Genomic DNA, 20,108 nt, shown 5'->3' on the forward strand with positions numbered 1-20,108 from the left:
ATCGAGACGGAGCTAATGTAACATTAGCTTTTTTGAAAAATAAGTGTAAAACGAAGATTGTGTTAATGCATCAGATAGGGTGTGTGCACCTATTGTTTTCATCGATCTTTGATCCCCACTCGAACAACTTTTTGTGATGACGGCTGCAATTATATGTGATACAAAAGGCGCACCTTGCCTGTTTGTTCAGATGAAAAAGAAAATACCCCCTGCTTTTTATAGTACACATATCCTTACATCCATTCCAAAAAAATTAAGCACCCATGCATTTTAATCTATTTTGACATGGCCAGGGCTGGGGGAAATCCCCACATTGTATATCTGCTTTTTTATTCAGGAAATTATTTATTATCACCGCGTTTCTCTACATCATTACATTCTGTAATTCATTGTATCTTCTTTAACTCATAGTCGTATCCTTGTCTCTATTCCCTTAGGCTGCTCCCTGCTTCACTTCTTTGAGTCTGTCACCATTGTCCTTGTAGTTTTGTGAGCCATGGTGCTCATGCCTCTCACTTTCACTTTCTAATCATGAATGAACAACTAACTAATGTTCTATTGTTATGTTCTGACTCTTTTAATACACTTGGGCCAACCTATGACAGATTCGATTCCAATGCAATGTGTGCTTGCTTTCATTCATTTGACCATATGGATATAGCTTCTACTAATCCTATATTTACATTTAAGTTGCTCATATAGTCACAAGTAAATTCAATTGTGTCATTTCTCTCTTGTACTCTGTTATATTTATTTCCATTTGAATCTGCTTTCAATTAATTGCATCTCTTCCTCACAGGGCGGGGGGGGGGGGGGGGGGGGGGGGGGGGGTGTGCATGTTCCGGGGTTGTTGCAACAGATCTTTGAGCCAAGAACCATCAGCTACTGCGGTGCGAGTGTTAAACCCGCTCAACCTGTATTGGTATCATGCAAACATGTGGATCAAGATGTGCATGTTGAATGCAGTCACGTGGATCAAGATGTGCATGTTGAAGGAAAACTTGTCCATGATTTTAAGAGTGATTCTGAATCTTCAAGTGGAAGCAAGGAGTCATCAGGTATGCTTCTTTCATTAGATGCCCTGCTGAGGTTCAGATCAACAACCACATTGACCCAAAATCCTAAATCTGTCTTTCCCCAGGACATGTTCAGAAAATTGCCAACCCTCTCTATTATGCATGACTCTCAGAAAACTTCATGTACTATGTGAAGTTCTGATCTTATGAGCTTTTGTATCTATGTTAATGGTCAACACTTTATTACCTGAAAACCCGAATCGACCCCCTCTTTTTTGCCCTCTCCCACCTCTCCCCTGGGTCGCCCCCGCGCGGCGACCAGGGGGGAACCCTAGCGCCGCCAAGCCCTCGGCTCCCTCTCCCACCTCTCCTGCCCGCCGCCGCCGGGCAAAGCCCGGTTGGCGTCGGCGGCGGCGGGATCTCTCCTCCCCGCAGCGGCCGGACCTGGCGCGGGTGGCGTTCGGCGGCAGTTGGCGGCGCGTTGGCGACGGGGCACGCCGGCGAGGACTCTAGGGGCGACGGCAGGAGCTGTTTCCCCCGGTGGTCGCGTGGGGGGCCGTTCGGGGCGCTCCTATGGTGGCCGTGGTCGATCTGTTTCAGATCTGACCACCGGTGCCTTGGGAGGCGCGGGGATCTCGGGGCGGCGACCCCGGTCGGTGGTGCGCGGTGCGGCCTGCCTGGCGGGCGGCACCCGCGGGTGCAGATGAGGCGGCGGCGCTACGGAGGCTCCTCGATGGCAAACCGGAGTTCCATGGGAGGCGTCGTCTCCGACTCGATCTACTTGGGTTCGTGCTGGCTACGGTAGCGACTACGGTCGACGCCAATACTGCTTGGATGGATCTGGCGGGCGGGCATGGATCCGGGGGAAACTCCAGGCCGGCATGGCGGCCGCACCAAAGTCGACGCCCTCGGCGCCGATTCCCTTCCTGGAGGCTTCGGTGTGGATCATACGCCCCCCACCTCTGCCATGAGCGCAGGCGAAAGCCTCTGTTCCTTTGTTTGGGCGACGATGGCACTTTGGTGTCGTGTTTCCTTCCTGAAGGCGTCGGACGAGAACTACTCAGGGTGGTGGAGTTGCTGGTAGTTCGGAGTCGACGCGAGATGGCATGTAGGTGGAGTGGTGTGGCATCAACGGTATCATCGACGGTGGGTCTCGGCGGCATGGCGCAGTGGAGACTCAGCGTCCGATGCGCGGAGATGGACTCGCGCAGGAGGAGGAAGCTGTCTGGCGTCGTGGTGGCGTCGACGGTAGCTAGACCGTGCAAGGTAGATGCAGCAGTACAGCTCTGAAGATGGATTGGTGGCAAGTGGCTGCGGCGGCCTCATACCCGGCAGGCGTCCTGGTTGAGGAGCACGCTGGACTGGTGGGTGCCCATACCTGGCAGGCGTCCTGGTTGGGACCTCAAGTCTTAGATGTTAGGTCTGGTTGCGATGTCTGTTGGTATTAGGCCGAGGCTATCAGCGCCTCTTCATCAATTGGATAGGTGTAGCGACAATTGTTGCTTAGACGGTGGCTTTAGTCTTACTGTTGTATGACTTTGTAAGGTCTTGTGAGAATAATTAATAAAATGGCCGCATGCATCCCCCAGATGCAGAGGCCGGGGGGTCATCCTCCTTTTCTAAAAAAAACCTGAGAACCCGAACACTGTTCTTGTTGATGTAGTTGCGAAATAATCTCCGGGTTAATCTAAGTTTTATGCATTTAAGAAACAGACATATGAAAATTTGAACAAATACTACCTGTAACAGGGAAAAGAGCTCGGTTCATGTGTCATAATTTTGGATCTTTTTTTGGCAGGCCAAACTCAGCGTGGTTTTCCAGCTGCCACGGATGAGATTGAGATAACATTGGGTATCACCTTAGGCCTTATATGCTTGCTCATGCTCTTAATGTTGAAGGAATAACCTAGTGGCAGTTGCACAATACTGTCATTGTAGTAGCATCCCCAACTTTTTATATTCCTATGTTCCAAACACTCATTAAAATTATGTCAAAAATGACATAATTTTGTGAACTGGAGTGAGTAACTACTATCTAATTCTCTGTTTGAATGTTGTCACCAGACTCATGCAACTGAACTTCCATACATTTCGAAATTATCTTTAGATGTTTAAGAATGTTGCTCCTAATCTGTTTTGAGCAACTGGCAATCATTAGGACTGTACAAACACGTTAAGAATTGTCACAGCGAGACAAGTACGCACAGTTACGCCTCAGGAGGCGCGTCTAGGGCGCGCCCCAACCACTAGTAAAACCTTTAACGGTGGCGCAAAGGGCGCTCCCTCGCGCGTGCCACGTCGGCAGAGGCGCACCGTGAGTGCCAGCCAATGGCGAGGGAGCGTACTGGCTGTGTGTGAGAGAGGGCGAAAGAAAACGCGTCGTTCCTAAGCAGTTCTTTTTTCCCAACGCAACTTCCTCTCCTTCTTTCCCATCCCGACCGGCGGCTAGGGTTCCGCCGCCGCCGCCACAGCCACCGGCGCCATTCCTGCTCGTCCATCACTGGCCACTGGAGAAGGTGGGCGCCCTCACCGCCGCCGTCGCCGCCTCCGACATCGACCTCGACCTCGACCTCGACCGTGTCTGCGGCAGCGGCAGGGACCTCCGCCCGTAGGTCTCCTTCTCGCCAAGCGAGCGCTCGGGACGAACAGGTACTTCTCTTCTCTGGGCTCTTGGCAGTTGGGATCCTCTCTCTTCTCACCGTGCCTAGGGTTGTCATCATTGCCACCCCTCCCCATCCCAGGATCTCAATCTCGAGCGGGGGACAGACGCGGCCACGGGCAGCCGCGCGGGACGCCTCTGCATCGTCGGCGGCGGAATTAGGGGAGCAGCAGGCGGCGATTCTGGTGGTGGAAACATTGGGTGTCCTCGGCCAGTGCTGGTTGTCCTCGCTGGCAACCTCGCCGGCTCCAACCCGCCCGTAGGTATTGCTACTCCTTCTCGGTTGTTCTTTGATTTTTCTGCGCAATCCATGCTTTAGTTTATGATTCTTGGTGTATGATGTGCTCAATCTACCTTTTTTTTACCTATTTTGGTTGATGGTCGTTACATATGCAAAAGGAGAGGTGCAGCGTGGGGACTGGCTTACTAAGAAAAACAAATCTATATGAAGATTAATTGTAAGGATGTGATGCTTCAAGGACATGATGTGCATGATTAGGGTCTGGTGCTTTTAACTACAATCTGCGACTTATTTACTGACTCCTTTCCAGTTGTAATTTTTCTTCTGGTCTGGGGCTTTTATCTAAAACTTATTTACTGATTCCTTTCCAACTGTATTATTTATCTTGTGACATAGGCCGAGCTGGGGAAGAGAGACATGACACATTCGTTTGCTACCATTTCTCCATGTAACCTGATTCTCTGTAATGTTTGCCCAGGCACTAAAAGAGTGCAGGTCGAGATGATGGTGCTGAGCACGGATGGGAATGGTGAGATGCGGACGTGCGTGCTGCAGCCCAGCAATTTGTCAGGCCAGGCAATTCAAGCTTGGTGAGGTTCGTTGCTGGATATGCAATGTCTCAATTGGGCAAGGTATTCGAAGCAGCCGTTTGCTCATTACTGTATTACTAAAATGAACCCTGAGCCTGCACCCGAGTGACCTTAACTACTAAGGAGTTTTTTCTTAAGGTGAACGCCATGGACTATTTCCCTAGAAGTACATGTTTATCAGCCATTTGTCTTGCTGTAGTCGAAAAGTTTCTAACATGCTCGCATATTTGCCCTGCAGGATTTGGCAATGAAATCTGATGATAGTGTTGTATCTCATGCTGCACATTTGATGGTTGGCATGCTAGCTGGGAGTCTAGCTCACGTAACATCCAATGTATTTTTGCATAAGCTTTTACATTTAGTTTTGCAATTGCAGTTACAGTCCCAGTGTGTAGATTATTAGATTCATTTAGGTTTAGATTTGATGTATGATGCTATATTCAATTGTCCTGTCTACTACTGTAGGAACCTTTTTGTGTTGGTTTGTCATCTCATATCAATATATCATCTTCGAAGTCTCATTCAGAACCTATAATAACTGTGAAACCACTGAGCAGGCTGTTCATATTCTGATCAATGATAATCTAGATCTTGGACTGCGCTAATATTTATATTTAATCTGTTTACTTGATCTCCTCTTGTTGATTCCATTTCATCTTATTAGTTCACTGCTATGCTAGAGTCTAATACACACTCATTTTTTCGTTTTGCACTTCTGCTTTTCAGGAGCGATCAGAATCTGAAGGTGAGGGGGTTGCAAAGGAGGAAATGAGAGGAGTAGAAAATTAAGGAGGCGAATCAAAGGATCTGTGTATGTATATTAATTTCCTACTGCTAAATACGTACATTTGATAATACTTGTCGTAGCCGGCCGGGAAGTAACTAGAAATTAATGCAGACCGGAGGGGAGGACATGAGGCCCATATATGATGGCTTGTACTGGTAAAGCAAGTTGACAGGCAGCAACATGAGCACCAAAGGACATCATCACCATCCGAGTGCCGTAGCTGCTATCGCTTGATGTGAGTATTTTTGCCCCAAGTGAGATTATGATATCATGCATCCTCTTTCCTATTTATTGCTAATATCAGCACAATGCTTTGGTCCTTTGTTAATGATGAAATCTCTTCACGTTTTATTTGTTCTGCTTATATACCTTGCAATCATTATGATGGTAAGTAGCCAATGGTATAGTGTTGCTTCTCTTACTATGCCATCAGCCATTTTTGGACTTCTTAACTTTGTTGCCAAAGGTATACGTAGGCCTTAAATATACACATTATAGCAGAAGTATGGGATGTTCTGTTAGTTATTTGGTTTATGTCAAGCTATGTGTCGGCCTTCTCCTTCTGCTTCTTCCACAAGCATAATTTTTGCTTGCACATTATAATTACCAAATGCATAATTTTTCCTTGCAGGCTAAATTCTGTCAGGTTACTTAGATCTATTTGAAGCTACATTTCCATTATTTTTCCTGTTCCCACTAAAGCGGTTTCAAAGGAAATAGAGCGAATTGACCAACTTTTCTATACATATGCTGATAGCTCATCTAGCATGAAGTTACACTTGTCTGCCATTATTTTTTATGTATACTCAAGGTAGCCATCCTTCCATTTAGAAATTCTACATATACTCTCCAATTAGGGATATCATGCATGGTAAAAATAAGAGTCGTTTTATACAAATAATTGTAAATAGTAATTTAACAGTTTTCAATGCTTATGTAATCCCATTCATGAAAATGTATATTGTAGTTGATGCATATCATTTCGATGCAGCTAAATGTTAGCTTCAAACAACTCCCATCATGCGAGCAGGTGTAAGAGACTTCTTGATTGGGTAGTTTAGGTTGAACTTTGGTGCAGAAGTAAGAGTGTTAATTATGTTACCTCCCTCCCCCCCCCCCCCCCCCCCCCCCCCCCCCCCCCCCCCCCGGCAAAAAAAAGAGGTTTTTTTTTTTTTCCCCCCCCCCCCCCCCCCCCCCCGGCCCCCGTGTCGCTCCCAGGGGGCGACTCGGGTGGCGAAACCCTAGCCGCCACCTCAAACTCCCCTCACCGTCGCCGGAGGATACCGGAGGGCGGGGCCCTCGTCCGTGAGCTCGCGCGCTGCTGTTTGTGCGCTGGAGCGGCGGGAGCGCGCGGTGGCGAGGCAGGCGGTCGTCTGTGCTCCGGGGAGGCCGTGATGATGTGGAACGCGTGCGCGGTGGCGCTGCTGTGGCGGCGGCCGGCCGCTGCTGCGAGCGGCAGAGATGAGAGCGCCCAGATCTGGGCTGCGCGTTTCTGCCCCAACCCATCTGTCCCCATCCTTCCATCCCTCCCGGCCGCCGCTGGTGGTAGCCGCCGGGCCGGTGAGCATGCGCGCGGCGGTCCTTGACGGCTGCTGCTCTGCTGTGCCCCGGCGGTTCCTGGCGGCGGATGCTGCGGGCCGGCGTGACGACGGCGCGGTGCAGGTGGCTGTTGTCGCCTACTCGTTGCGCTCCCGGCGGTGGCCGGCCTGCTGGCGCTGCGCCGGTCGGTGCTCCTCCTGCGACTACAACGTTCCTAGGCATCCCTCCATGTGTGTTGGTCTTCTCCAACATTCTTCTCCATGTCCGGTCTGCCATTTCATCTGAGGTCCTTGTTCATGGGTCGGGGCGAAATCCCCGCGCGGCGATGGCCTGTGCTGTCAACGGCGACGCACGAGGGTGCCGTCACCTCCTTGGAGGCGTTGGCATGACCCTGAGCAGATCTCCTCCTCGAGCACCGGGAGAAATACCAGGTCCGGCCTCCCGGACCGAGCAGCGGCGGCGTCTCAGCGCCGTTCCCCTCTTGTAGGCGCTGCTTTGGCTGCAAGTGGTGTTTGATGCAGCAGATGGAGGCTGGTGATGCATCGCTCTGGCATAGACTGCTACACAGGGAGCGGATCGCAATGTATGCCAGCGCCTGCGCTTCTCCAAAGATTGCTACACCAGTTCCTGTTGAGCTCTGCCCTTCACCCGCCGACTCTCTAGTCACATGGGTGAGAGGTACGTTGGCCTGGGCAGTCCTGGAGCTGCAATCTTCCCTGGAGCTTTCTGGCAATGGCAGTGACGCCGCCCTGCTGGGCGAGGCCTAATGTCGTTGCGTGTCTGTAGTTGAGGGCACCTCCTCACCTAGTTGTAGTTGCTTGGTGAGGACGGTCATGTGTGTGTGTGTGTGTGTGTGTGTGTGTCCCTCCTTTCTGGAGGTTGTACCCTGATGTCTTCCTGTTCAATGAAATGAAACGCAAAGTCTGTTGCGTTTTCTCGAAAAAAAAAGAAAATAGTTTTCGTGAGAATTATCCCTGGTATAAATACATCATTTCGTTTACTGATTTTAGGTCTGCTGTGGGTGTTAGAGGAGATAGATCGGCAGAACTACAACCCGAGGTTGTGTAGGTTTAGGGATACCTCTTGCCAAGGTTATATTTTAGGTTTTGACGAAACACAAAAATATATAATATTTAAATAAAGCCCAGTTCATCTGTGAAATAATTATGAATATCAATCCAGTAAAGGTATGATGTACAGTGGCAATAACATTTTATAATTCTTTGGTAAGATCACTGAAAACTATTAAATTATGTTCTCTAATTTATTATAGTTAGCTTTGTTTCAGATTGGGTGTTAATAGAAACCATATCCATGTATTGATGGATTCAAATTTCAAGGGAAACTACTGAAAACGAAAGGCGACATCTTCGATAATTTTTTTACTCATTATTCACAATGTGAACTTAGAGACTGTCTAAACGAAATTATGACATGATATGTTTCCTTTATTCTTGATTTGTTCAATTTCATACACCTGCTCTGCCCTAGGTTCAAACGACAAAATCTATAGCCTCACTCTGAAGGTCCAAGGAGGTGGAAGCACCAACAATGCCCTCAACAGAGCTGCTCCATTGGATTTCAATCCAAGGATGACATCCAAGAAAAGGTACCCAGCTTCTTTTATAGCTTTAACCATACCAGAATAGATATATATGGTGCACTTGGCAAGGATATTATTGAGGAATTGCAAGATGATGGGCTGAATTTTGCATTGAAAATGTGAGGCGAGGCTCAAAAAGATACAATGGTTACCCGCGGCGACAACGACGACGAACACTGGCCCGGGATCTGGGACAATGGATGTATTGAGCTCGAGCTGAAGATCAGCCACTCCATCCACGACCAATGTTTCTTTTTCTTATTTTCATGGAGATGATTTCAGTACTCTTTATCTGTGTCATGTTAGAGCCAAGATGCATGTGCCACTTGTTCCATCAAGTGTCTAATGAACTTTCAGTTTTGTTCCTGGTTTATCTTGGCTTCTTGCTGCTTAATATGCCTATGATTCAATAACAATACCTACTATAAAAAAGAAAATAGAAGGGGTGCCTCCTACCTGGCACCGCCCAACTTGCTCTCTTTGTTCAGTATTGTGTCGAGTCCCCAAGGGAACATGGTGCTGTATAAACAATAGTGGAAAGCACAGGGCTCTTGAGAATTAGGATTTGTTGGTTTCAGTCGTTTCAAGTTTTACTCGTGAAAACCTTGAGATTAGTTTGTCTGTTGAGAACAATATAGGGTCAATATAAACTCTGGAGATACATCTAAAAAAAGTTTGGAGATCATATTTTGTTTTTGCTATGTCACCAGCACCAGATGATCAAGTTTTTCTTTTTGTTGCTGAAAGGATTTTTTTTGTTTTTTCTAAGGACGTGTCCAATGTGGTGCTACTTTCCTAGCGTGATTTTTGTTGGCATTGCTGAGAAGAGTTCGACGCCGCTCAACATTTTTGCCTCAAAAATAAAAAGTATGACGCCTACCAATTCTCCTGCTGAGGCTCCTATGAACGGCCGATCGTCAATTTGAGGTAACTGAATGAAATGCAAATAAGCAGCTGACTTAGGAAGTGTAAGTACAATAATCTGGTAGGTAATTGGGCTGCTTAAATATTTCCTCTGGTTAGTAGTTTAATTTACCAATAGGTACTGGCAGTAAAAGAAATTGACATCCAATCAGTCTCAGGGATTGAATGATTTAGTTACCACATTGTGTCAGTTAGTCCGCTCTTTGTTCCAACATGAATGATCTATATTACTTAATCATGTGTAATTTTCTTTCCTTTTGCTCTGTTGTAAGTGGATGTATAGTTTGCCAGTTTTCATCTATGTTTAGATGGGTTTTAACCAAAGCTCCTGAGTACTCGCTTGCTTTCTTTTAAGCAACTACAAATTGTATGGGCATTTGAAGTTGTGGCTTATAATTCTCGTGATGAGATTGCAGGATATTCGTGTTGAGGCTGCAAAGAAGAGGCACCGTGCCACCAAGAGTCTGTATGGTCTCGTTGTTCTACGCCTCTGGACGCGCCATTGACGACCATACCATCGTCTATGCATAGAATCCATGTGCCGTGTTTCCTGTTTCTCTAAGACCTTTTAATTTTGCCGTATGATGTGAGGAAATATGCCTCTCCTTTATTATCTATATCGTCGTTCATGTAACCTCTAAGAATCCGGTCCTTGAATGTGTTGTTCATGTAACCTCTAAGAATCCGGTCCTTGAATGTGTTGTTCATGTAACCTCTAAGAATCCGGTCCTTGAATGTGTTGTTCATGTAACCTCTAAGAATCCGGTCCTTGAATGTGTTGTTCATGCAACCTCTAAGAATCCGGTCCTTGAATGTGTTGTTCATGTAACCTCTAAGAATCCGGTCCTTGAATGTGTTGCATTCGCACAACTGTCTTATTGTTTCAGTTAGAAACCTCTCTGAATGTGTTGCTTTTGCACAACTGTGTTATTATTTGACATCTCCCTGTGCCATGAGTCTGACGGAATAACACCAAGTATTGCATATAGGAAAGTGCAAGGGGCGCGTCCAACCTGGCACCGCCCAGCTTCCCCTCAGGCGGCGCGCCACGGGCGCGCCCCAACCACTAGTTATCTTAGAAAGACCGCGTTGAGATGTTTGATGATAACAAATGAACACCTATGTGCCTTGTGTATTTTGGGTTGTTACCTTGGAAATGATATATAAGATTCCAAATTGTAACAAATGGAAACCTTTGTCCTCAATCTAGATTCTCTCTGTATATCAAATATATTGAATTTAAATTAGTTTATCGACTTCTCTACTTTGTGGGATGAACAATTCTGGCAAGATGTGCGTGTCAGTCCCACATTTTTTCCTTTATCTTCAGGGACCTTCCTTACCGAAAAAGGGTTTCCACCCGCTTTATATTACAAAGCAACAACATCGATACAACCAACGATAGGTGCCGGGGCGGAAGCAACACATGCACGCTCAAAAGAAATGACAGAGAAAATACAAAAAGAAAAAATGCCGACAACGGCGGATCAACAAAAACGAAGATGACTCGCAACCGCTGTGCCCACCGGAGAATTCCACCATGCTCCTAGCACCCCGAAACGCCGCATACCAAGCAACACCTTCAAGAAGGAACGCGACGACAACGATGCTGCTGTCCGGACATGTCCTAGGGTTTCCCCCAGTACGCGAAGGGTCGTGGGGGAAGAGGTATATCCGACGCCCTTTGGGAAGGCACGGCTGCGCCCACGGGCGTCGCCGCGTCGGTGACGGACAAGCCGACTAGGATTTCTCCCAACACCAACCAACCACGACCCCAGACGATCCATCACGCTCCACCATACTTGCCATCCACCAATATGCGCCACCACGGTCTTGCAGTCGCCATTGCCGTCTCACTGTGACAAGCGAAGCGAGACCGGCGGGATCGAGAGGAAGCAGCCGGAAACGAGGAGCAGCAGGGTCAGCAGCCACGTGGGAGAGGACAACCTCCACCACCCTCGGCGGTAACCGGTCGGACGTAGCTCAGGAGCAAACCAGGCACCCCTGCCCGACCGAGCCCGAAGCGGGCTCATGAAGCTCCCGTCGTTGCGCTGCAGTACACGCGCCGTCGTCACCACCACCCCTAGCTCGAGCCACATCTCCGTCCGTCGGAGATGACGCTGCAAAGCCCACGTAAGGCCCGCCCAGACCCATATGGGGCCCAAAAGGGCCTAGATCTGGGTCGGAATTGCGCTGCCGCCAGCCATCGCGCCGCCCCTCAGCCAAGCAGCCGCGCCACCGCCACCTTGCCACCCGGAGCCGCGCCGCCCGCGAAGACGCACCGCCGCCGGATCCATCGCCGGCCTGGGTGCACCGCCGCTGGCCGTCACCACCCGAGCCGCATCGCCGCCTGAGGGAAGGGGACGGGGCCACCGCCGCCGGCACCACGCGAGCAAGGCCCGGTGGCCTACGCCGACGACGGCGGGAGGGGATTAGGAGGAGGGAAGGGGATCCCCCAGTTGCCTCACTCGGGGAGGCGACGTGGGGGTCGGGAGACTGATCTCACTAGAGGCTTCTCTCTTCAGGGACCTTCCTTAATCTCTCGATCTCTCCTGGTTTGCTCGTCATTTCTTTCTGTCATCTCCATGTCCCGTTAGCATTGTTGTTCGTTGTGCGCTCGTCGTCACTCTCGCAGTTTGTTGCAATGGCCATTCTGCCCTCATGCCCCTAATGCCACCTCCACCAACAATCAAGATGTTGTTCCAGTCAACGCTTGTCCTCGAGCGCCATCATAGACCCTGCATGGGAGCTTTTATGATGGCTCCGCTATGTGTTACCATGATGTCTTCTTATGTGGGACATCGTTTCCCAACCCCTCATGTTGCTACAATGATTCATCTCGCAATGTCGGAGTGCTCTCCGCGTCGTACTAGGGAGGTTAAGTTGGGCTTGGAATTAATGTTTTCCCCTTATTTTTTGATATGTTTTATTGTCTTGCTAAATCAAATTCAGTTTGCATGAAGTTGAAACTAGGATCCAAGAATAAATTTGAGGGCTGATATTTTTATTTGTGGTTGAAGCTATGGCTCCACAAGCTAAATATTGTTAAAAGTTAGTTGAAGTCTTGGAGTTCTTTGGTTGGAAGTTATGGATCCAAAAGTACAAACATGTTGGAAGTTAGTTGAAATCTTGGAGTTCTTCGATTGAAATTTCTAACTCACCAAATTGAAACATGCGAAAATTTGGTTAATATATGGATGCTATTTGGTTGAAACCTCTAGTTAATCAAGTTGGAACCTAAATCCTTTTTTCAATTTCAAAGTTGCAGCCATAGTAGTTCAAGTTGGAAGCTAAGCATTTTTTAAGTTGAAACCTGTACCGAGTCAGAGACGGTCAGCAACATGAGGACTATGCTTGATGGCAAGTGCAACAAGTGCTTCATACGTTGAACTCGAGGTACGAAACAAGATATCCTAGTTACTAACTTCAATTTGAAAGCATTTGAGTAGGCACGTTGGCGTTTTAACACCTGGTCTGGTCATTCATCTGGAACAACTTTGTATCTTCGGTTCCAACTAGTAGTCTAGTCAGATAACATAATAAACATATATGTACACGAAAAAAAATAGCAGTCCAAGGCTAAGGACGTGCAGACAACAACACCAGAGGATGGATGTTTGATCTTTCAAGTTTAGTGAGTGCCTTGCAGATTGAATATCATCAGAGCATGGATGTTTTGATCCTTCAAGTTAGTAAATTCGCTCGCGAGCATGAAACGGCGTGTATTAGCAGGTTACTACAGCAAAATAGCCACTAAGAAAAATGTATACCATATCAGTAACTCAAGTTACAAAACAGATGCCCACAAAATCTGTAAAATAGCTGCAGATAGAAACGCTGAATCATCACCCAGATGGTTTAGAACTACAAAACAATTTTATTTTTTTGGTTAAAAATAATATTCCATGATGTTAAACTCGTTTAGAACAACATTGTAGCTTCAGTTCCAGCCATTCGTCAAGTCACAAAATACATTTACAAAAAAATATCACAGAATACACAGATATGCCAAGGGAAAAACTGAGAAATAGCAGACTAAGAGCATCTCCAGCCGCGCCCTCAGAAAGGCCTTCCTAGGCGATTTTTTCGCGCCGGCACCGAAAAACGGCTCAGTCGCGCCCCCAGGAGCCCGATTTTCGCCACCTGGGTCGAAATCAGCGCCGGCGGACTCAGGCCGAACCCGGCGCGCTGGGGGGCGCCCGGGGGCGCCGGGGCGAGTTGTTTTGGCGCGAAGCAACCGCGGGCCAGCCGAGTCAGCGAGACGGGTGCTTCGTCGCCCTTATCGCCTCGGTTCCCGCGGGAATCAATGCCAAGGTTGCCGCGCTGCCGCCGCCGGTCAGCCTTACCATTGATTCCTCACGGACGGCGCGTCACGGGGCGGCGCGGCGACGCCTCCCCTCCCGCGCACACGTACACACGGGCGCGGCATACACACGGGCGCGTCTATATAAGCCGGTGGCCTCCCTCGCCTTTGGCCACACCAGCCCTAGCCGCCGAGCTCTACCTCTCCTGTGCGCCGCCGCCCGAGCCCTCCCTCTCCCTCTCCCGTGCGCCGCCGCCCGAGCCCTCCCTCTCCCTCTCCCGTGCGCCGCCGCCCGAGCCCCCCCTCTCCCTCTCCCCTGCGCCGCCGCCCGAGCCCTCCCTCTCCCTCTCCCGTGCGCCGCCGCCCGAGCCCTCCCTCTCCCTCTCCCATGCGCCGCCACCCGAGCCCTCCCTCTCCCTCTCCCGTGCGCCGCCGCCGAGCCCTCCCTCTCCCTCTCCTATGCGCCGCCTCCGAGCCCTCCCTCACTCCGACAGCCCCGATGGCTGAACGTTTCCCCGGCGACGAGGCGGCGGCCAACGGCTTCAGCCGCCGCTCGTTCCGCGAATAGGAGTCGTGGCTCCTGTTCGAGGCCAACATCCCGGCGCCGCCGGACATGCGCGCCGGGCCGATGGGGTGGAGGCTCAGCAACGGGGGAGTGCCCATTCCCCCGTTGCCCGACGTCGTGGCGCGCGTCCCCTACTTCGCCGCCGAGGTAGAGATCGTGCGCTCCTCCCTCACCGACGAGCAGTTCGCCCTGCCCCAGTATGCCGCCGACAACCACGCGGCGTGAACGGCGTACTTCGAGCGCCGTCAGCAGTAGAGGCTGGCGTCCACCAACGGGACGCCGGTGGTGGGCGGCACGAAGAACAGCGAGGGACGCCACCTGTGGTGGGGCGTCCCCGGCCGCACGCTCGAGGGCGTGCTGACACACCTTGAGGGCGGCAACAACCCGCCGCTGGCATACCCTCCCCCGGCGAGGGCGGCCGCCCCGGCCCATCGGCTACGCGCCGGACAATGGATGCCCAGGAGGTTCGGCTCCTCCTCGTCTTCCTCCTCACACTCTTCTTCCCACTCCTCCGGCTCTCCGGCGCTGCTCGGCGTCAAGGCCGAGCCCGCGGCGGAGACGCCACTCGGCCGGCGCACTCGCAACACCGGCATCATCATCAACGAGGGAGGCCGGCGCGCCTTCTCGTCGGCTCCTCCGCGCTTCGTCAAGCCAAAGACGGAGCCAGGGCTCGCGCCGGTGAAAACGGGGCCGGGTCTCCCCGTCGTGAAGACGGAGCACGGCGACGTGGAGCTCGACGACGACGCGGCCCTGGAATGGGCGCGCAAGGACTCCCTGAAGATGGCGAGGGAGCGCCAGTGCGCTTCGAGCAGCGCCGCCGGGGCCGCGATGAAGGAGGAGTCATCGTCCTCGAAGACAGCGACGACGACGATGCGCCGCCGCCACCAGTCCGCCATAGCGACGCTGGTCAGGGGTCCACCAGGGATGGCCGCGTCAAGGAGGAGAAAGCCGACGATGACGACAGCGGTGAGGATGGCGGCGACGACGGCGACTACTCCGCGTTCAGCCAGTTCCTTTTTGAAATATATTTGCTATGTAAAAAGCCGCGAACATGTCTAATATATGCCAAAGTTCGCCGAAATTTAGACGTGTTTAGCCGAACTTCGCCGAACGCTTTCTTTTTCGAAAAAATTTAGACGCGTCTGGGGGCGGCCCTGGGGCCGGCAGCTGGGGACCAACTCGCCCCCAGGCCATTTTTTTGCGCCGGCTCACCTCCAGGCGGCGATTTTAGGTGCCCCCTGGTGGGCCAACGGCTGGAGATGCTCTAAGGCTAAGGTCATGCAGACAACACAGCATCCTTTGGCTCTCGGTGTCAAACTATTAAGTTCCTAAATTCACTCGAAAACATAAAACAATAGAAATTCAGACATAAGTAACTGAAGTTACAAAACAGATACCTTCAGATAAAAACGCTTGATTATTATCCAGATGGTTTAGAACTACAAAGCTTTTTTGTGACATTCTGGCGATCACCTTTATGGAAAAGAGGAAGCTCAGGCCCAAACTTAGGCGGGCATATGTAGCAAACAAAGAAACTTCTCAGTATTTCTCGCTATGTAAAACAGTACTATTATATTTATGTACACCACTAATAACCAACCATTTCACGGCGCTACCACCAAACTGATGCTCTGCTCAAGCAAAAACCAGAACTATATATCTGAAGTGAAAGTGATGCATCACTGGATTATTAAGCTACGGTTTTCCGCAATGTCGTCGAGCCAGGTGACAAGCTGCTGCGATGTCGGCCTTGACTTGGGGGCAGCGGTTACGCAGAGGCACGCAATCTCGAGCACCCTCAGCAGCTCACCTTCATTTGCCTTGTCATGCACATTCGGGTGGAAAACCTCAGTCTCCCTGTCCTCTTTCCTCATCTGAAGCACCCACGACACGACGTCCCTGCTCCCCTTGGGCCTGCACATGTCCACAGGCCTCCGGCCGGTGAGCAGCTCCAGCAGCACGATGCCAAAGCTGTAGATGTCGCCCTTGTAAGTCGCGATGGGCGACTGCGCGTACTCCGGAGGAATGTAGCCCAGGGTCCCAACGACATCGGTGGTGACGTGGGTGTCGTATGCGCAGACGAGCCTCGCCAGTCCGAAGTCGGCTAGATGGGCTTCAAAGTTCTCATCCAGAAGGATGTTGCTTGACTTGATGTCTCGGTGCAGTATGTGTGGCTCACATGACATGTGCAGGTATGCCAACCCCTTTGCTGAACCCTGAGCTATCCGCAGCCGCTTCTGCCAATCCAGCAGCGCGCCGCTATCCGTCCTCTCGTGAAGCCAGTAATCCAAGCTGCCATTCTCCATGTATGAGTAGATGAGCAGCCTGTCGTTACCGATCTTGCAGTACCCCTGCAGCAACACAAGGTTCTCATGCTGGGCCCGTGAAAGAGTCTCCACCTCGGCCTGGAACTCCCTCTCAATCTGAGAGTAGTCACCTGAAAGCCGCTTGATTGCGACCCTGCGCCCATCTGGCAGTGTTGATTTGTAGACGAGGCCAAAACCGCCACATCCAACTATGTATGCTTGATCAAAGTGGTTCGTGGACTTCAAGATGTCCTCAATGCTGAGATCTTTATTGTTCTGGAAAAGCAGCACCAAGCTTGAGTTAGCAGAGCCTGAGGAGGAGTCTTCAGCATTCGCAACCGCCTTTGGATTGCGCTCGTGCATTCTTGAAAGGACAACCCTTGCCAAAATCACATAAGTAATCCACAAGACAAAGATAACCCCGACTGCAGTTCCTACTCCAAGTGCAGCAAGGCTGGCTTTGCTCTTCTTACGGTGCGCTGCTTCCACAACTCGAGCCTTCTCAGAGCAGGAGGCATTCCGAAGGAGGCAGAGCGCAGGATTGCCCAGAAAGCCTTCATTTGCGAATGTCAAAAACTGGCCCCCGGTTGGGATATCCCCAGTCAAATTATTGTATGACACATCAAAGTCGGAGAGGAAATTGAGCTTTGTCAGAGATGACGGTATGCTCCCACTGAGATCATTGTGAGCCAACTTCAACTTTTCCAAGCTCGACATGTCTGACAACTCATCGGGAATTCGCCCCGAGAAGTTGTTCCAGCTGAGGTCCAGTACATGAAGCTTCACAAGATGACCAAAGCCTGGTAATATTGGCCCAGCAAGCAAGTTGTTGGAGAGGGACAGTGATGCCGGGAAGCTACTGGCTTGGTTGTACTGCAAACCCTTTCCTGTTGAATTCTTCTTGATAAATAATGGGATGTACTCTGTCGATGCCCGCTCACTCGAGCCATTACTTGAAATCAGACCCTTCATCCGTGTAAAGCTCTCGGGGAGTTCCCCGGTGAACGAATTGTTTGACAGATCAATGTAGAAGAGATTGTTCAGGCTGCCTAACCATGGGGGGATGTTACCATGCAGCTTGTTCCACGAAATGTCCAGCACACTGAGGCTCTCCAAGGTCTGCAGCCAAGGCGGAATTGTGCCGGTGAGCGCGCAGTTTGCCAGGACAAGCACCTCCATGCTCTTGAACCCTTTGATGCCATCCATTGGCATCATCTCACCACCATGAAAATTATTGGTGAGCACCAAGCTAGTCAGTCTGGGCAGGCCCTGCAAGACCTGCAGTGCCGATGATAGGTTCGTGAAGCCGTTGCCTGTCAGCGACAGGTACAACAGTGAGCTCAAATTCTTGAAGCTCTCCGGTATCTCCCCATCAAGCTTGTTCCTTGCAAGGTTCAGCGTCTTCAGCTCGGCACACTGGGCAAGGCTAGCAGGTATGTTACCACTCAGCCTATTTGACCCAGCATCGAAAGTGTTCAGCCTTGGCAGCAAGCTGAAGTTGAGTGTGATCTCACCGGAGAGCGAATTGTTCCTTACGCTGACCACTGTCAGCATCGGACAGCTTGACAGCGAACCGGGCAATGTGCCATTGAAGCCATTGGTTGCCAAGTTTAAGGACTCCAGCTTCTTCAACTTCCCAAACACATCAGGGATGAAGCCAGTGAATTTGTTATATGACAAGTCAATCTGCACAAGCTGCGACAGGTTACCGAGGTTGTTGAGGTCACCGGAGAGGTTGTTGTCCTGTAAGCTTAGCCTCTGCAGTTCAGGCATCGTGTACAGGTCACGCGGGAGGTTCCCCGCGAGGCCATTGCCGTCGAGAGAGAGCTCGGAGAGCGCCTCGCACCGGCCTAAGCCAGCTGGGACATCGCCAGAGAATGCGTTCCCCGAGAACCGCAGGACCGTCAGGTTCTGCGCGGCACCGCAGAGCGCAGTGGCGTTGATGCCGCCGGAGAAGCGGTTGCCGGAGATGTCGAGGACCGTCAGGTTCGCCGCGCCGGGGAACGCAGGGTGCGGCCCCGCGAACTCATTGAAGGAGACGTTCACCACCTCAATCGCCGGGAACCCGCCGGCGGCGCCGCCGCTCGGCGGGAACGCGCCGGAGAGGGCGTTGGCGCTGAGGTCGAGCACCCGCAGCCCGGGGAGCAGGCCGAGCCCCGCCGGCGCCTGGCCGCGGAACGAGTTCCGGGAGAGGTTCAGCGCGGCGAGGCGGCCGAGGGAGGCGACGGAGGGGGAGATGACGCCGCGGAGGCTGCGGTTGGAGAGATCCAGCCCAACCACCCTCCCGAGGTCGCAGGAGACGCCCGCCCATGAGCAGCACGACCCACCGTCACCAGCCCCCCACCCGGCCAGCCCGGCATCGGCGCCCTTCCCCTCCAGGCCGTCGGAGAAGGCCCGGAGCGCCTCCAGGTCATCGGCGTCGCACGTCTGGTTCAGGGAGTGGGCGCCGCGGACCCGAAGCAGGACGGCGGCGAGCAGGAGGAAGCCGAGCAGGCCGCAGCGGGCCCCCATCACCGGCGAGCGGCGGCGGCGGCGGAACTGCGAAAGGCGGCTCCTTTCCTGAAGAGCATGAAAATCCGCTAGCCCACGGCGAGCAATTCTCCGCCGAAACCCCACACCGCCACCTTGCGCCGCCGCCGGCCGGAGGAATCAGCGCCGCAAGAACACAGAGATGTCAAACACTGCAGGAACCCGACGGGGGAAAACTCAAGTTAATCCCGGCGAGCAGAGCTCGGTGGCGAAGCAAGGGCGGCGGGGCGGCGGAGATCTGTCCCGTCCAGTCCACCTCGAGCGGAAACAAATCGCGAGATTTCCGTGAGAGCGGCGGAAAGAGGGCGAGGGCGAGGGGTCGGAGGGGTGGGAGGACACGTGAAGAAGGCGAGGTGGGGCGGGGGAAAGTCAGAGGGGCGGAGGGAGGAAAGGGACGGGCACTCTGCCACTCTGTGGTCTGTGCGGTTTTGACTCGGATGCGCGCAGTCAGTGCGGGCTGGATTCGCCTATCTCACTCGCGTCGCTGTCTCCCCCACGCTGAACTTTCCCGTGCGCCCGTCACCGTCGTCGTCGTCGTCGTCTCCGTCTCCGTCACCGCATGCAGCGGCGATTAATAATAATAATAATAAAATAAAAGGCGGACAGAAACCAGTGGAGGAAATGTAATGGGGTGGCGCCGGGCCGGAAAATTGAGTGGGCTGGATAGGGAGTGGTCGGAGTCGAGGGGCGGCCGGTGAGGGGGACGGCTGCTGGTGGGGCAAGTGGTGGATAAGCAGCTTGCGTGCATGGTCAGTGCGTCTGTGGTCGTGCCATGCAGTTTTGGTGGCCTCAAATGTTGCCCATAACTTGTTTGACTAGTGTGGAAAAGAGCACTCCATTGCACGGATCCATGAAAACTAGAGTAAAGTGTAAGATTGCTCATAATCAGAGTACTGTACTTGCTTAACATTTATGAAAACCGTCGTATAGTTGAGTTGGACTGTTGAAAATTGAGACCAATTTGACCAACCATTTAGTCAGATTTGAGAGTTCCTTTCTAGAAAAACCTCAAATGTGCTAGTCGTCGCAAAAAAAAAACTTTGATG

General features: G+C 51.6%; 1 protein-coding gene, 1 long non-coding RNA gene and 1 pseudogene across 3 annotated transcripts; 2 read left to right on the plus strand and 1 right to left on the minus strand.

Moving 5' to 3' along the window:
- Positions 1-3,365: 3,365 nt before the first annotated feature.
- On the plus strand, positions 3,366-6,401 carry LOC125540261. 2 transcript variants are annotated; one of them, XR_007297273.1, is made up of 7 exons: positions 3,366-3,665; positions 3,758-3,938; positions 4,395-4,644; positions 4,745-4,840; positions 5,233-5,317; positions 5,405-5,528; positions 5,925-6,401. It is a non-coding gene; the product is annotated as an uncharacterized LOC125540261 (long non-coding RNA). The 2 variants fall into 2 exon arrangements; XR_007297272.1 differs by having other exon boundaries at positions 3,367-3,665; positions 5,405-6,401.
- Positions 6,402-6,691: 290 nt separating this feature from the next.
- Positions 6,692-10,151, plus strand: LOC125538334 (annotated as a pseudogene).
- A 5,474-nt stretch (positions 10,152-15,625) lies between these two features.
- On the minus strand, positions 15,626-19,454 carry LOC125540262 (phytosulfokine receptor 1-like). The gene has a single exon (XM_048703851.1). It carries the CDS (start codon positions 19,042-19,044, stop codon positions 15,907-15,909), a length of 3,138 nt encoding a protein of 1,045 aa, XP_048559808.1. The 5' UTR covers positions 19,045-19,454; the 3' UTR covers positions 15,626-15,906.
- Positions 19,455-20,108: the final 654 nt, after the last annotated feature.

The sequence above is a fragment of the Triticum urartu genome, chromosome 2 (assembly GCF_003073215.2).
Source record: "Triticum urartu cultivar G1812 chromosome 2, Tu2.1, whole genome shotgun sequence".
NCBI lineage: Eukaryota > Viridiplantae > Streptophyta > Magnoliopsida > Poales > Poaceae > Triticum > Triticum urartu.

Excerpts from the sequence above, each read along its gene's own strand:
- LOC125540262 (XM_048703851.1), bottom strand. The coding sequence starts at position 19,044 with ATGGGGGCCCGCTGCGGCCTGCTCGGCTTCCTCCTGCTCGCCGCCGTC.